This window comes from Thrips palmi, unplaced genomic scaffold (assembly GCF_012932325.1).
Source record: "Thrips palmi isolate BJ-2018 unplaced genomic scaffold, TpBJ-2018v1 HiC_scaffold_2, whole genome shotgun sequence".
NCBI lineage: Eukaryota > Metazoa > Arthropoda > Insecta > Thysanoptera > Thripidae > Thrips > Thrips palmi.
The window spans coordinates 4,523,103-4,538,305 of NW_023144629.1; the positions used below are offsets into that span (position 1 = coordinate 4,523,103).

General features: G+C 65.2%; 1 protein-coding gene across 1 annotated transcript; it reads left to right on the forward strand.

The window, feature by feature from the left end:
- On the forward strand, nt 1-15,149 carry LOC117647398. The gene is made up of 13 exons (XM_034389126.1): nt 1-463; nt 7,961-8,140; nt 9,894-10,084; nt 11,209-12,213; nt 12,284-12,469; nt 12,547-12,639; nt 12,717-12,755; nt 12,837-13,041; nt 13,123-13,298; nt 13,657-13,930; nt 14,015-14,285; nt 14,365-14,611; nt 14,698-15,149. Exons 1-13 carry the CDS (start codon nt 1-3, stop codon nt 14,839-14,841), a joined length of 3,474 nt encoding a protein of 1,157 aa, XP_034245017.1. The 3' UTR covers nt 14,842-15,149.
- The last annotated feature ends 54 nt before the right edge of the window (nt 15,150-15,203 follow it).

Here is a 15,203-nt window from a genome sequence, read left to right on the forward strand (position 1 = left end):
ATGTTGTCCAGCAGCGGGCTGACGGGGCTCTCCGGACGCAGCGGTGGGCTGCTGTACCGCGGGCCGCCGCCCCCCGCGCACGCCGCGCGCCTCGGCCTGTACGAGGACGACGAGGACGAGGAGGACGACGACTCCACCGACGAGTACGGCTCGTGCACCGAGGCGCCTCTCTACGAGAACGTCCACGATGACGAAGACGACGAGGACGATGATGAGGAGCGCGGCGGCGTGTACGAGAACGTGGTCTTCGAGCCGCCGGCCTACTCCAACCTGCTGCTGCACCGCCAGGACGAGGCCGAGGACGACGACGGCCAGGTGTACGCCAACGTGCCCGCCGTGGAGGAGGCCCCCACGTACGACGTGCCCCAGCGCCTCGTGCTCAAGGACAGCCACCACCAGCCGCAGGAGTACGCCAACCTGCCCACGTCCACGCCGGCCACCAGCACCCCTCCGTCGTCAGGAGGTGCGTACGCCGTCAGGCCGTCAGCGTGGCCACCGAGGCAAAAAATAAATGTGCTGGTACTAGAACCCGGGACCGTTACGCGGCGTCGCGGCCTCGGTGGCGGTGCGGCTCTCGGTGTAAACACTGCACACGTGAGTGTGGCGTGTTGCCTGGCGGCGCCTTGGGGCCTCAGGCCGCAGTCCGCAGTGGCGAGACTGGCTGCCGCAGACTGCAGGCCAGCCCTAGAGCACTGCACTGCAAAACGGGAGGCAGGCCGTCGACGAGTGTGACACCCAGTACGCAGTGCGAGTGCGACAAGCCTTGTAAACACGACGCCAAGTGGAGCGGACACGCTCCCAGTGCCAAGTCTCACGCGTCCTCTGCACCGCAGTGCAGTGCCAGCCGTGCTGGCAGTGCTGGCCGCTGCACCGGGGATAGGAGCCAGCGTGGGCAGCATGCGCCTCAAAACGATTATGAAAATTTATTTTAAAGAAAACGCGACGCCGCGGCCGGGGCTCGAAGCCACGCCCGAATCCAGAACACACGATTCCCGTTGCCGCTCTGCTGTTAGCCTGTCCTCGCTGATTGACTGCTGGTGTGGGTCGATAGCGGGGCAAGGCAGGCCACGCCGCGGTGCCGCGGTCCGCTGATATGCAGATGAGTGTTCATTATCATGCGTGAGGTAGGGCCGACTGGAGTCCGCTTGACGCCCCGGCGGCCCCGCGGAGGCCTTCTAAGCCAATGACATTGGCCGAGGCCGACCAAGCCGAGAGGTCGAGGACGAGATCGGAAGGGTGTAAGTGAAAGGGCCCGACAGCGGCAACACCCCGCAACGCCACACTCATTCCGAACAACGCGCTCCGCCGCTCGCCGTCTCTCTCTGCGGGCCTGACGAGCAGGGGTGCGAGAGAGACAGTCGGGCTGCTGGGGTGGTCGCGGCTCGCGGGTGCCCCCGACGCGCGGGTGCCCGCGAAGAAAAGAATGTGGTCGTTGTGGTCGTTGGTGGTGAGGCTGGGCGAGGCTGGCGGTGGAGGCGCCCGATCGCGCACCGCACCGCCCGACGCAACCGCCGACCGCGCGGCCAAGGCGCAGCCGAACTGCACATTGTCCGGCCGAGCTGCTCGCGGTTCCGCGCGGGATCGACAAAAGCCGCGCCGCCGAGGCTGGGGCTGGCTCAGGAGCGGCGGCGGGAAGTTGCGCAAGTGAAATCAGAACAGAAATCGACCGAGGGGCAGGCGGGGTCGCCCTGTGTGTTCGGCCGCCGTTTCCCCGCCGAGTCCTGCCTGCACACTTTACAGTAGGCTGCTTCCGGACGTTGCTCTCGTCGCTCTGTCTCTCTCGCACTCGCGAGCGATCCGTAGGGGCGCGAGAGAGACGCAACGACGAAACGCTGGATCGAACCAACCTGCTGCACATCCTGGCGCGAAGGTCCTGCAGAGTCCCACTCCGTGTCCTGCGGCCCGTTTCTCCACAAGGCACTGCCCACCGCGGACCGATTCCGCTCAGCGTTTCGTCGCTGTCTCTCTCGCACCCGTACGGAACAGCCCGTGAGCGCGAGAGAGACAGAGCGACGCAAGCGAATCGACCGGAATCGCACTGCAAAGCCCGCTGCGGCGGCATTTAAACGCGAAATGGGTCCAGTGTCCGTCCGCTGCTCGCTCTGGAGGCTCTAAAGGCTCTAAAGCCGGCCGAGCAGCACGCCGACCGGCGTCCGCTCGTCGTTCTGGCCGCCTCTGCCCCTCAAATCAGGAATTCCCTCGTAACTGGCCGTCTCCGTCTCCGTTCACCGTCGCGGCCCGGTCCGCGTGCAGACGGTGCGGACGGAGGCGGCGGCCTGTTAGCACAGGAAGTTACGCGTCCAGCATTGCGCCCGCCTTGACGTGGCGCGCGAGCGGCAGCGCGCGGTGGGTCCGGTAGCTGACGGCCGGCGTCGAGCTGGCGTGCGCGCACGCGAGGTAGAGGCACCCGCCGGGCCCGGGGCCACCGCCAGCACCTCCAGCTACGCTAGCACCGCCAGCACCGCGGGGCCGACACGCCGATGGAGTGCGTGCGCGAGGCGCGAGGGGCCACGGCAGCAAACGGAGGGCCGGGCTGGGTTAGCTTAGCTTAATTTAGGAGGAAGAAATGATCTTGGCGAAAAAAATCTCATTCAACGAACGTTAATCAAAGCAGATGATCCATCGTGTTACACAACTGCTGTGATAGCCGAGAGGTTAGAGACGTGGGATCGAGTTACCGCAAGCCGGCGTTCGAATACCAGCGTCACAAAAGTTTTTTCGACTTGCTATCCTAAGGGTGGTGGTTCGAGGCCATGAGAGCGGAGCCGTGTGCAACAGGCCCACATGCCGGAGGTTCGACTCCTAAAATATTTCCATTTAATTTTACTGCCTCACCCAGTGCGGTTCAAACCCGTAAACGTGAGCCCACTCCGAGCATGGGACGTGGTGGTCCAGGGAGTAGAGGCGTCGGTCCTCAGTACTGGGGTCGGCGGTTCGACTCCCCCAACTTCTTGCGAAATTTTGACCGGGTCGGTCGAGTCCTGTTGCGTCAAGAACCCACCTCACGCCGGTCCCCTCATCATGGGCCGTGGTGGCCGAGAACGTAAAGTCGTGTGATCCCGATGGCGGGGTCCGGGGATCAAATCCCATCATTTCATTACATTTTTCGACCGCCTTCCTCCCAGTGCAACTCAAACCCGTCGTCCAACACGCTGCCAGACGTACAAGCGTGATAGCGTAGTGGTCAGAGTCACATTCACCTGGCCACTCCGCTGTGGGTGTCTAAAAAGCAATCCGCTTCGGCGGGTTGGCCTCGGCACTGGAGCGATGGAGTATTTGATCCATCAATCCAGACCACCCGGTGTGTGGTTGCGGGTGGTGCCTCCTTGACTTGTCGGGGAGGCGATGATAAGTCCTTTGAAGCTGGCCTAAAACGCTGTATGTTCGGTACGGGAGCGCCGGACAGTGGGGGTACCATGGGGTACACAACCAACCCTACGAAAACAAGAAGCTCCCACCAAACCTCTTCTCTGTCTGAGTCTCTCTCTGTCTCTCTGTCGTCTCACTCTACGTCCCGCCCCTCTAAGAGCTTCGTACTGGGTGCTCTCACCCAGCTGCCTGAGCTTTGGGGTCCTACTGGGTCCCCCGGCGAACGCTTAGGGTCGCTGACGGGATTAACCCCAGGTACCTGATAGCACCGGTTCCCATCCCGAACACCGAAGTAAAGCAGGAGGCCTCCCCATTAAGACTGGGGAGGGGGTGTAGAGTTCAAATTTTTTCTTTTCCCTTTCAAATTTCTCGGTTAATACTCGTTTGGTTTCCTTATACGGGGTAGTATGCGGGCTCATTCCAAAGATAGTTGCCGAAAAAGGGTTAGGTTAGGTTAGGTTAGGCGGTGGCTAACGGTGTGAGTCAAAGAGGCAAGCGCCCCGCCGGTCGCCAGATCTGCCTATTTGCACGAGGCAGAGCGATTCCGCGCAGCGCGCGGCGAGCCGTCGCTCTGTCTCTCTCACTCCTCCGAGCCGGCGCGCGAGTGCGAGAGAGACGGACGGAGGGACGGCACCGTAATTAGGCGGGGCTCGAGCGCCGCACTCGCGAGGCAGGCACGGCCGGGCAGAGCGCCGTGCAATCAGGCTGGTAAACAGAGACGACGGCGGGAAAAAAAGGAAAAGAAAAACGAAAACAACATTCGCCGGCCTTGTGGACGCGACAGGTACGCTGTTCCGTGCCGTGTATGCGCAGAGTGCGAGTGAGTGAGTGAGTGCGCCTCGTCCGGTTGGTTGGCCGGCCTGGGTGTCGCGTCGCTCGGTGTCACTGCGATGGCCGGGCGCGCGCGGACGTGGACGCGAACGCGAGGCAGGGCGGCCAACCGTGACGCGGCCGAGCGGGGAAATCCAAGGATTCCGCGCACAGCGCAGCGCCGTGGTCTCGGACGCTACCGCAGTCCTCGCGCGGCCCGCGGCCCGCGGCCGGGCAGGCGTTGTTGGCTTCCACTTTGATATTTCGCCGCCGCCGCGCCCCGCCCGCTGCACTCTGAAAGCGGTGAGAGGGAGGACCCTCTCGAACGCCGCCTCCTCCGCCGCCGCCGCGCTGCAGTCCCAGTCTCGCCTTTCTCCCGCGCCGGTTGCCCTCGCGCTTGCCGGTTTGCAGGACGAAAGGTCACCCGATGCCTCCAGAGTCCGCGGACCAGGCCAGGCCAGGCCGAAGGGCCGCGGGCGGTGCAGGGAGGAGCCCCCGCAGCCCCCGCAGCACGGGCACGACGGCGACCTGCTCGGCGGTAGAGGCCTGCGGCGGGCGGGTATTCAATACCCGTGAAGCCTATAACTTCGTTGGTTGCTGTCAAAAACATTCCAGATTTCGCATGAACATAGTTTTATGATTGGATCAGCGCCTCTCAAACTTCTGTGCGTTTCGGTCCATTTACTTCAAAGTTATAGGCTTCACGGGTATTGGATACCCGCCCGCCGCAGGCCTCTACTCGGCGGGGGTGGGAGGGAGGGAATTCCCAGTTCAACGCGCTCTAGGAGCTTGCACGCACAGTCCGTCCTAAAGGCAACCCAAGCCATCCAAAGAGCATCCAAAGTCCTTCAATTCACACCGATTACTTTTCAACTCACACCGGGCATCCAGAATCTGACCAAACTTGTCGTTTATTAATTTTTTTTTTGCGCGGGTGGGGTGGAGGGGTGGTTATCCCGGTTGCGTGTGGTCAGTGAGTCGCGACCGGCGCGGCCGCGGCGCTGCACTTGTTGCGTTCCCTCTTCGACGCTCTCCGTCTCTGTCGCACTCGTGGGGCGTTGGGGCGTTCCGCGGGGGTGCGAGCGAGACAGAGCGACGAAACGATCCCCCGGCTCCATGCTCCACCGCCCATGCCGGCATCGCGCGAGCCGTTTTGTATGAAAAGTTGAAGTTTCCCTCCAGCGCCGTGTTGTTGGCTTCGTTGTTTCCGTATCGTCCGTTGCTGTTGTTGTGGCTGTTGCTGCTGCTGCTGCGTTTGCGGGCGCGAAAAAAATTAAATCATCGCTGCAGATGGATACACCATAATGAGATCGACAACGAGAGATACGCACTGACCGTCTTCGAGAAGTCTGCGCGCTTTTTTCTTTTCCCTCCGGTAATTACGCTAACGCTAATTCGAGTAGTACGCACCGCGTGCAACAAATGAATGGAGGCTGGTGCCGGAGGTGCCGGCCCATCAGGTCATCAGGCGCCGTGAGACGCCGTGCGAAGTGGACGCGCGCAGCCACCCACGCCCCGGACGGCCACGCCCGGGCCACGCCCTGCCCCTGCCCCGCGCCGCGGGGAGGCGGGGAAGGCCCACTTCGTGCACTCTCACTCGCCGGCTCGCCGGTGAGGTCGGAATAATGGGCGTTGGGGCGAAGGCAGTGGGACAACCGGCGGAACAATGAAGTCTTGTGCCGGCCACACCACGGGGCGGGGCGGGGCGGGTGTGAGGCGAGGCTCGCTGGCTGCCCCACGGCTGCCCCTCAGGCGGTGGTGAGGTGTGGTGGTGATGTCCGCCTCCCGCAGGCCACTCGCTCGGTCGGTCGGTCGGCCGGTCGACGACCGTTGCAGTTAGCGGAATAGGTTGCCCGTCCAGCCGCGAACCGCGTCGCTCCCCCCACCTTCCCCCCTTCGCCGGGATAAACAAAGTGACGGTCGGACCCGGAAATCAGAGTCTGCATGAAGGATGGCTGCGTCGGCAGTGTGGTGGACCCGGTGGACCGCACTGACACGGCGATTGCTCATCGCGTGGGCGGCCGGGCCGGCATCGTAAAGGCATCCACGGTGCTGCGGTTCGGCCGGGCCGGGCGGGCGCAACACTGTAGGAAAGCATCACCGTGAGACGACTGGCAGCCAGGCAGCCCGGCAGCTTGCAGGCTGTAGGTACTGGAGTGTGTAGTAGTGCTCCGGTCAGAATGCTTCCTCACTCCTGAGTGGCTTTCTCCACTCCACTCACTCCAAAAGCTAAAAGCGCGCGCCCCGCCCTACTTCTTCGGTATTATGCACCCGGCCGGCTGCCCTGGCTGCCGGCGGTGTGGCTTTTGGGCGTCGCGCCGTCATTTTTCCGTTTGTGGGTCAGTAGCGCCTGGCAGCCGGTAGCGCCCCCGACGGGTCACGGAGTCACGGCCCCGCCTCAAGGCGAGCCTCAAGGCCCAATGACGCCCGATGGCCCTCGGTCCGGCACGGCCGCGACCCTGTCCCCGTCCCGCAGACCGATTCCGAGAGTCGCTTTCTGCCTCTCTCGCACCTGTCGGGGGCGCCCCATGAGTGCGAGAGAGGCAGAATGACTCTCGGCATCGGTCTGCCGGGCGTCCTGGCACGGCGCCTTAGTGGCTCAATTCGGTCTGCGGGAAGGCCTCGCCGGACCGCCAGAACGCCCCAACTGCCGCACCCCGGCGCGGAGTTACGCCCTTCTCGGCGGCGCGCCCGCGGCCGTCAGCGTCAGCGGACCCGCAGCGACCGGAACCAGTCCCACTCGGCCTGCCTCGGCCTGCCTCGGCCGGCATTCCCATTCGGCATTCGCCCAGTCGGACACCGACGGCGGCCTCCAAACGCGCCGGATGATACGGCGCGGATGGTACACTGCCAGGGACCGGTGACGGCGGCGACGTCACGGGGCGGGAAATGGGTCGCGTGACTGCGGCAACACCGAGAGGGTGTTGAACCAGTGCACCCTGGCGGAGGGCGTCCACCGCGGCACTCTGACGCCGACGGCGCGCGCCTGGTGGGCTCGCCTTTCGCCGGGCGGCCGCCAAAGTCCACTCCACGCTCCGCGCTACGCGTCGTGGGGCACAGCGAGCTTCGCCTGGTGGCCGCCAGGGCGCGTGCCGCCATGCCGCGGCATGCCGGGAGCAGCGCGCCGCTCCTTGCCGCTCCGCGCTCGGCCAGACCGTTAGCCGGTGGTACTGTGTTCCTGAAACCTGGGACTCCCCCTCCCCCTTTTCCACTTCCTCGTTCCCCTTCCCCCTTCTCCTTCGCCGCAGCCTGGACCAACAACAATGACAGCGACCGCCCTTCTTCCCTCGTTTCCCACTCATGAATGAGGGTGTTATGTGCGTGCCGCGTGCCGCGTGCCGCGTGCCCCAGCGGACAGCCTTCCTGCCTCCGCCCCCGCCAGGACAGCTAGGACTCCGCGCTGCTTACACCTTCCAGTCGCCGTGTCGCGGACCCGATTTGAGCGGCCCGCGTGGGGGCCACGGTCCACGCCGCCAGCGGGAACCGCCTTTTGTTTTCCCTGGGCTCGCTGGGTGGCCCACGGGGTGGGGCCCGTGCAGGGGCGGCAGGTGATAAAGTTCGCCGAGGTATGCGGAACGGAACGCTGGGCTGAACGACGGCGAGGGCGGCGGGCCGCGGTGGGCGCGTTCGGAGAGCCCCGCTTTCTTTGGGCCGAGAGCATTACTCCTGTCCAATGCATTTCATCGACTTGAGAGACCGGGACTTAAACGCCGGCCCCTGACACTTGGGTCTCCACCCCGCACAGTCCGGTCTCATCGAACATTCCCCATTGCCCTGGCAGGCCTCGGCGTCATCCTGGAGGAGACCGAGTCCTCGTCGGCGCGGTCCTCGTCGGGGTCCTCCGGCAGGGGCTCCTCGTGCACGTCGGCGGCCAGCTCCCTGGCGCGCTCCATCACGACCACAACCGGCCTCAGCCAGCGGCCCGCTAGCGGACTGAGCGGCCTGCTCGCCAGGATCAGAGGTAAGTGACACGACGCAGACACACAAAGCAACCCACACGTCGCATAATATTCGACGTCGACGTCGGGTTGCGGCTTGCGGTGACGCCGGTCGCACGACGGGGACAGTCCGGCCGGCGCGTGACGTCGCAGGGACACCGCAGGGAGGTCCTCGTCCAACACGCACGGCCCCCGTTCCCTAAAACATCCTTCCTGCGGCTTCCCACCGAACGGGCAACGGACCCCGCCGAGGGCCCCGCGATGCCGCAACGCCCTCGCCGTCTCGCAACAATAATGCAAAGAAAGGAGAGAAAGACCGAGTTGGGTCAAGAAACCCGCGCGCCTATTTCTGTGACATCCTTCCCTTCCCCGGCCTTACCTGGCGTTGCCTTACCTTATCGCGGTGTGCTGGCTGCACCGCGGCGCCGCTGGGCCGCCTCGACGCGCACGTGACGCCTGCCGAGGTGCGCGCGCATCCTCGGTCCTCGGCGAGGACCGTCGGCGTGACCCAGCATCACTCGCCGCGTCGCCGTCGCGCCGCCGTCGCGGAGCTCAGTGCCTCAGTGCATCCCAATTAGTGTCCTGCCTGCTGGCGGCCCGACGCCTCCCTGACGCCTCTCCGCTCCCGTTGCGGCCGTAATTTCTATTATTTCTGCCCGAGCTGCTACTTCCGGCGGCATGAGTGCTCGCGCAGCCGTGGCCGCCGTGGCCGTGCCCCCCGGCAGGCTCTTGGGCCGCTGTCGGCGAGGTTAGCCGGCCCGGCAGCCAGTGCAGGTACAGTCCGTGCAGCCGTCGGCCGGGTGCAGGCAGTGCAGGCACCGCGCCGCCGGGGCCGCCAGGGTGAGTTGCTTATCTGGTTTTCGGCCGGGCGAGCGCCGTGGGGGTAGGCAGGCCCGTGGCGCAGCCGTGCGCGCCACCCTGCCGGTTGCCTACCCAGCCCCGTCCGCGCCCGGCGCGCCAGGGCAGCGAGCGCAGTCACTGCATGACGCCGTTTTCTCAATCTGCCACTTTTTCTCTCGCCTGCATCCTTCCTGCGCCTCGCGCGTGCGCCGTGCGTGTGGGCGTGTGGGTGCAGCTCACCTAAACGCCAGAGATAACCGCCAGGATGCTGCACGCCATCTACGCCCTGAGTCTGTCGCAGCAGGCGGCCTGTGAGTACGACTCTCTTCTCGTGTCCTTTTCTGGATTCCTCCTGTCTCCGTCTCTGAAAAATGCTAATTCTCCCCCAATCCCGATCCGGCCGGCGTCCCTCTGCCGCTTTTTCGGTTAGTTCCGCCGCCTCGCCTCGCGCTCCTCGCGCCGTGAACGGTACCGCGTGCCTTGTAGTGAAGTCCGTAGTCCACCGCTGTCCTGTCAGATTCCGAATCGCCTGCCTCCAGAACCTCCAGACCCTCTAGACGCTTTCAGGCCAACCGATGCCGTGTTTTGATTGGGCCTCGGCCCCGCCCCGCCCCGCCCCGCCTAGACCGGCCCCGCCCCACCTTCCTCTGCCGGCTTGTCAGAGATTAGTGTGTTTTCCTCACGTTTACAGATTGGGCGAGACGTCAAGACAGCTTGTGTTTGCCGATGGGGCGTTGTGACAGTGTAGCCCATAGCGCCATCCGTTTCCTAGCGCATCAAAAAGTGACGCCAGCTAGGTGTGCTTTGCAGGCTTTGCAGGCGTGCCTGGGCGTGTGCCCCGGAAGCAGTCCCACCGCCTGTGCTTTGCGCCGTCCGCATGTGGAGTCGCTGTCGTCGTGGTGCTAATGTCGCCGCCGTGCTGTCTTGGTGTCGCAGGCGGCGTCGCCGGCGCGGTCACGACGTCGCCGTCCGTGGTGGCCGTCACGGCCAAGACGGACGCCAGGGACGCCCGGGACTACGGCAAGGGCTCCAGGGACTCGGGCCTCAATGACGTCGGCACCGAGTGGACTGCGGCCCGGCCGCCGGCCGCCGCCACCAGGACGTCGTACAGCCCCGATCTCCAGCAGGTGGGTTCAAATCGACAAGTTTCCTCCTTTTTGCCGGGCTAGGTTTTTTTCGGAGACCCGTTCGGCCGCTATCAGCGCCAGTGCCGTCTGTCGGGGAGAAAGGCGCGAGTGGGACGCGGCGCGGCGCCGTCACGAGTGCAAGGGAGACGGGGAGAGGGACGCGGTGAGAGACAGAGAGGGGCCTGGTATTTATCAGAGGCCTGTGACACACATGGGGCCATGCACGCTGATCCCGCGCAGTGCCTCGTCGCTCCGTCTCTCTCGCACCACTACGCGCAGGCTGAGAGCGAGAGAGACAGGGCGACAAAAGCACTGTCCGGAATCATCAGCCCGCGCGGGCATGTGTCACTGGCAACGCCCTGGGCCGTGTGACCGACCGTACCGACGGTACCGGCGGGAATACCCCCTGCTGGGCAAATAGCGCTGCAGGTGAGCAGGTGTTACTGTCCGTGACGCGCCGCGGGAGCTGATAGTGCCCCCACCCCACCCCCTCCACGGCCACCATGACAGAGGCCCAGGCGCCATTGATTGAGCCGCGGACGGGCGTTGTCCACCGCGACGACGGCGACGACGCGACGCCGGTTCAGCGTCGCCCGCCACTTTGGCGGCCCGGTGCGACAATTTCTGCCGGAGTCAGCGAGTCGGCGCCGAGGTCGGCGCGCTGAGGGGCGTGGGTGTGCTGAGGTAAGCAGTTTGGCGCGTACGGCGCCGTCGCCGCCTTTTCGGCGTCGCACTGCCGCCCTGCCGCCCTGCCGGGACAGGTGGCTGGCGACCGCGCAGCGCGCAGGGTGGAGCAGGCAGGCAGGCGTCCAGGGCGTCATGGAGGAGATCGAGGTACAGTCAGTGGGGATGCCTAGGCCCGCCTAGGCCCGCCTAGGGCGGATGCGCGGAGTGATAAGCAGAAGATAAGGTCGGCGTAGGTTAATCCGGCGGCCAGGGGCCAGACTGGGGGCCGCGCTCTGCGGCTCGGCCGCGCGGCGTTGGCTGAGGTTAGTTAGCTCGCGCCGTAGCCAGCCGGGAAGCAAACACAGCGGGCTCCTTTGTGACGGCAATGGTATGAATGTGCGTCCTTCTCGTCGGTGTGTAAGCAAAGCCTTAAGAGCGTCTCTCTGTCTTGTCGGCAGGCCACGCCGGAGCGACTGGCGCGGGTGCAGCAGCAGGTGCGGCAGCACATGCAGCAGGACGAGGAGCACTACCAGCAGCCCAAGCACCAGCACAAGTCCGTCCGCGACCTACTGGGGCACTTCGAGGCGCAGCGCCGGCCGGCCGGCGAGGGGGTGGCACCCGCAGGGCCGGTGGGAGGGGCAGCACGGACCGCGAGGCCCACGTCGACCGCCAGCCAGAGCTCGTCGTACGGCTTCGGAAGCACCACCGCCGTGAAGAACGCCCTGCGCAAGACCGTGTCACAGCCCGTCAACAGCAACAACACAGGCGCCGGCAACAAGGCGCACGCCGCCAGCACCGCTGCCAACTACAACGGTATCAACAACAACAACAACAACAAAAAGGCCTACAGCTCCAGCAGCAGCGACAACAAAGCTAGCAGTAAGGCCTACAGCACAAACGCCTCCAGCTACAACAACTACACCGCCAGCCCCGTCAACAACAACCCCACGCCAGCCGCCACCAAGAGCAACAGCAACAACAACAACAACGTCAACAACAAGGTAGCCAGCGGCAGCAACGCAAGCAGGCGCAGCTTCCTGGACAGCATCATCGCGGGGGCGGCGTCGGCCGATGGCAGCGGCAAGCGGTCGTCGCGGCGGTCCAGCGCCACCATGGAGGAGGTCAACAACATCATCAACGCGGTGCCCGTCACGCTCGCCGACGAGATCCGCGCCAACGTCAACGGCGGCGTGCACCACCCCGTCCTGAGGAAGGCGGCCAGCGCCGGCGGCCTCCGCAGCGGTCGCGGCGGCAGCGTGGACAAGGACGCCGTCGGCACGCCCATGGGCACGCCTGCCTCCAGCAACGGCGGCTCCGTCGCGGACCTCCGGGCGTCGTCCAGGGACGACCTTCGGGACTCGTCGACCACCAGCAGCATGCAGGACATCCCTTCCATCGTGGACCAGCTCCCCGATGACGACAGACCCCAGGAGTCGCGACGGACCACCAGTCAGTGGGACCCGGTAAGTTCCCCACCCTCCAAGTTCCCCGAGTCCGCCGTCCGCTTCGTCGCTGACGTGATCCTGGTTGCAGTCGGCGCTGGTGGCCGCGCTGTACTCCGTGCCCGAGCCCCTGCGCGACAAGCCGCGGCCCGTGGACAGGGTCAACGTGGAGGGCTTCCTGGAGCGGCTGCCCAGCGGCCGCACCAAGGCGACGTTCTGGAACGCGTGGAAGCGGTGCTACTTCCGCGCCAAGGACGGCTTCCTGTACTGCTACGCGGTGAGTGCGCGACTTGACGCCGAGCTGGCCGGCGGGTTGACGGAGGGACAGGCCTGACTCTGAGTTTCCGTCGGCAGGGCAAGCACAGCGAGAAGCCCATGGACGTAACCCAGCTGATGGGCGGCCTGGTGGAGCCCTTCGAGTCCATGGTCATCACCGCGCAGGACAGGGTGAGTCAGTGGTGCGGCGCTCACCAGCTCGGTGCGCAATTGTACGTATTTTTATTTGTCGTGTGTCTTGCTTGCAGAACCCGGCCACAGTGCCCGTCATAGGAATCGACGACAGGGTAAGTCCTTGGTTTTGTTCGCAGCTGTTTAGTTGTTTGTCCTGGACAGCGTTCCTACTGTCTCTCTCGCTCTGCCTGCAGATGGGCCACTACTTGGTGGTGCGCGCCAACACGCCCCAGGAGACGGACCGCTGGGTGCGCGCGCTCCAGACGCACACCGTGGAGGACTTCTCCTCCACCTACGTGCAGCCCTGGCCGATGCCGCGGGCGCCCGCCCTGCTGCGCGACAGCATCGTCGTGGACCTGGGCAGCCGCTCCGTCCGCGCGGGCATCCTCTGCACGCAACGTCAGTGTCTCCTCAAAGTTCCCGGCGTCGAAGAGGGCATGAACTGCTGGTGTTTGAACCCCCGTTTGCGTCTCGTTGCAGCGTCCCTGCCCCAGGTGTTCTTCCCCGCGATCAGTGCCAGCCGGCGCGGCCTGGCGGCCAGCCTGGGGGTGGCCTCCGCCGGCGACAAGGTGTACGGCAACGCGGCGCTGCAGCCGGGCGTCCGGGCGCACAGCAACCTGGGCTACCCCATCCGCCCCACCGAGCGCATCAACAAGGTACTCACTTCCTGAATCCTGCGTACCGCGTACCGCGTTCGTGGGAGCCAGGCGTTCGCACGGAACAGTCCCACGGCAAAGCGAGCGCGGCAAGGCGGCCGTGCCGTGGGACGCCGCGAGAGGGAGAGGCTCGCGACACATGCACGCCGCACGCAGCACCTGGCACTGCCCCCAAAGGCCGCGCTCCTTTGCCGCGAGGCACCCACGCCGGGCACCGGGCCGGGCACGCCACCGCGCCATCAGCCTGCTTCTTTCCCTCTGCGCCGTCAGAGATGACCCACTTGCACAGCAATGGACTCGCCTTCGCTCGGTCTCCGGTTCAAAACCCCGCGGGGGCGTCTGCTTTTTCTGCCCTCAGCACACGATGGACCTGGCCGCGGTGTCCGGCATCCTGCGCGTCGTCTTCCAGTCCCTGTCCGTGGACCCCCGCGACTACGGCGTGGTGCTGAGCGTCCCCAGGACCCTGGACGCCGCCACCCAGTCCCGCCTCGTGGCCGACCTGTTCGACCGCTTCGGCGTGCGCTCCGTGCTGCTGTCCCACCAGACCGTCCTCGCGCTCTACGCCTACAACGCGGCCAGCGGCGTGGTGGTGGACGTCGGCGAGCGCACCGACGTGGTGCCCATCATGGACGGTAAGTGTGCATGTGTGTGTGTGTGTGCTTCGATTTCTGCCGCTGACTTGGACTAACGTGGCCGTCCGCTGACCTGGCCGACAGGCTACATCGTGGAGGGCGGCGTGTCCCGCGTGCCCTACGGCGGCGAAGAGATGTCGGGCCACGTCCGCCGCTTCCTGCTGCAGCGCGCGCCGCCGGTGTCGCTGAGCACGGTGGCCGAGGCCCTGCTGCCGCGGTACGCGCTGGAGAAGCTGTGCTACGTCTCGGCCAGCTACCGCGCCGACCTCAAGCGCGCCCAGCGCGACCCCACCGAGCTGGCCGCCTCGGTCAGCGTCAGCGAGTTCTTCTCCGGCGACAAGGAGCCCACCATGGAGTGCGTAATTCAGGACTCGGAGTGTGGCCTATTTCTGGGTGTATGTGTGCCTTAACCTGCTCTCCCCGGCGTGCTCCAGGACGCTGACGCTGGACGCCGGCCGCTTCCAGGCGCCAGAGGGGCTGTTCCACCCGCAGGCCTGGGGGCTGGACCACCCCGGCGTGCACCGCATGGTGTACAAGGCCATCCAGGAGTGCAGCATGGACGCCCGCAAGACCATGGCCAGGAGCGTGTTCCTGGCCGGGGGGCTCACCATGCTGCCGGGCTTCGCGGAGCGACTCCGGGAGGAGCTAGCCGCCCTGCTGCCCCCCGCGGCGCAGCCCAAGGTAGGGTCCCCAAGTCCCGGGTTCGAATACCCGCCGGTACCCTGCGTTTTTGTTTTCCTGCCAACCTTATTGTTTGGTGCTTACAGGTACACGCGTCGCCGTACCGCTACCACGCCGCGTACCTGGGCGCCTGCGTCCTGGCCAACTCGAGCGGCGTGCAGGAGATGTGCCTCTCCAGGGAGGAGTACGCCCGCGACGGCGGCAAGCTGCTCAGGCCGTGGATCCTGTAGGCGTGCCTGTCGGCGTGCCTGTCGGCGTGCTCCAAGTGCAGCAAGCGCGGCAGTGGTGCGAGGAACGCAGCCAAACGTCCGTCCTCGGGGTTTGGCTGCGTCTCTGGCACCCTATTCGCGTTCCGTCCAGCCGCCCTGCCCTGCAGCGTCCCATCTGGGGATGTTTACTGAGCTTATGCGAAATGTGTGCCTGTGTCTGTCCGTGTGTGAGTGTGTGTGCGTGTGTGCGTGAGTAAGAGTGCTGTCGTGTAACTTGTAAGAAAGAAACTATCAGAGAGTGAAATTAAATGTAAATTATGATCTCTAGCTTCTTACGTGTTTTCTAAGGCGCACCCTTCATCTTATTTAAGTATTTTTCTCGT

Bases quoted from the DNA above. Each gene is read 5' to 3' on its own strand.
- LOC117647398 (XM_034389126.1), top strand. From the start codon at position 1: ATGTTGTCCAGCAGCGGGCTGACGGGGCTCTCCGGACGCAGCGGTGGG. The intron at 13,299-13,656 runs GTACTCACTTCC...TTCTGCCCTCAG, and splicing joins CCACCGAGCGCATCAACAAG to CACACGATGGACCTGGCCGC. The intron at 14,286-14,364 runs GTGCGTAATTCA...GGCGTGCTCCAG, and splicing joins GACAAGGAGCCCACCATGGA to GACGCTGACGCTGGACGCCG.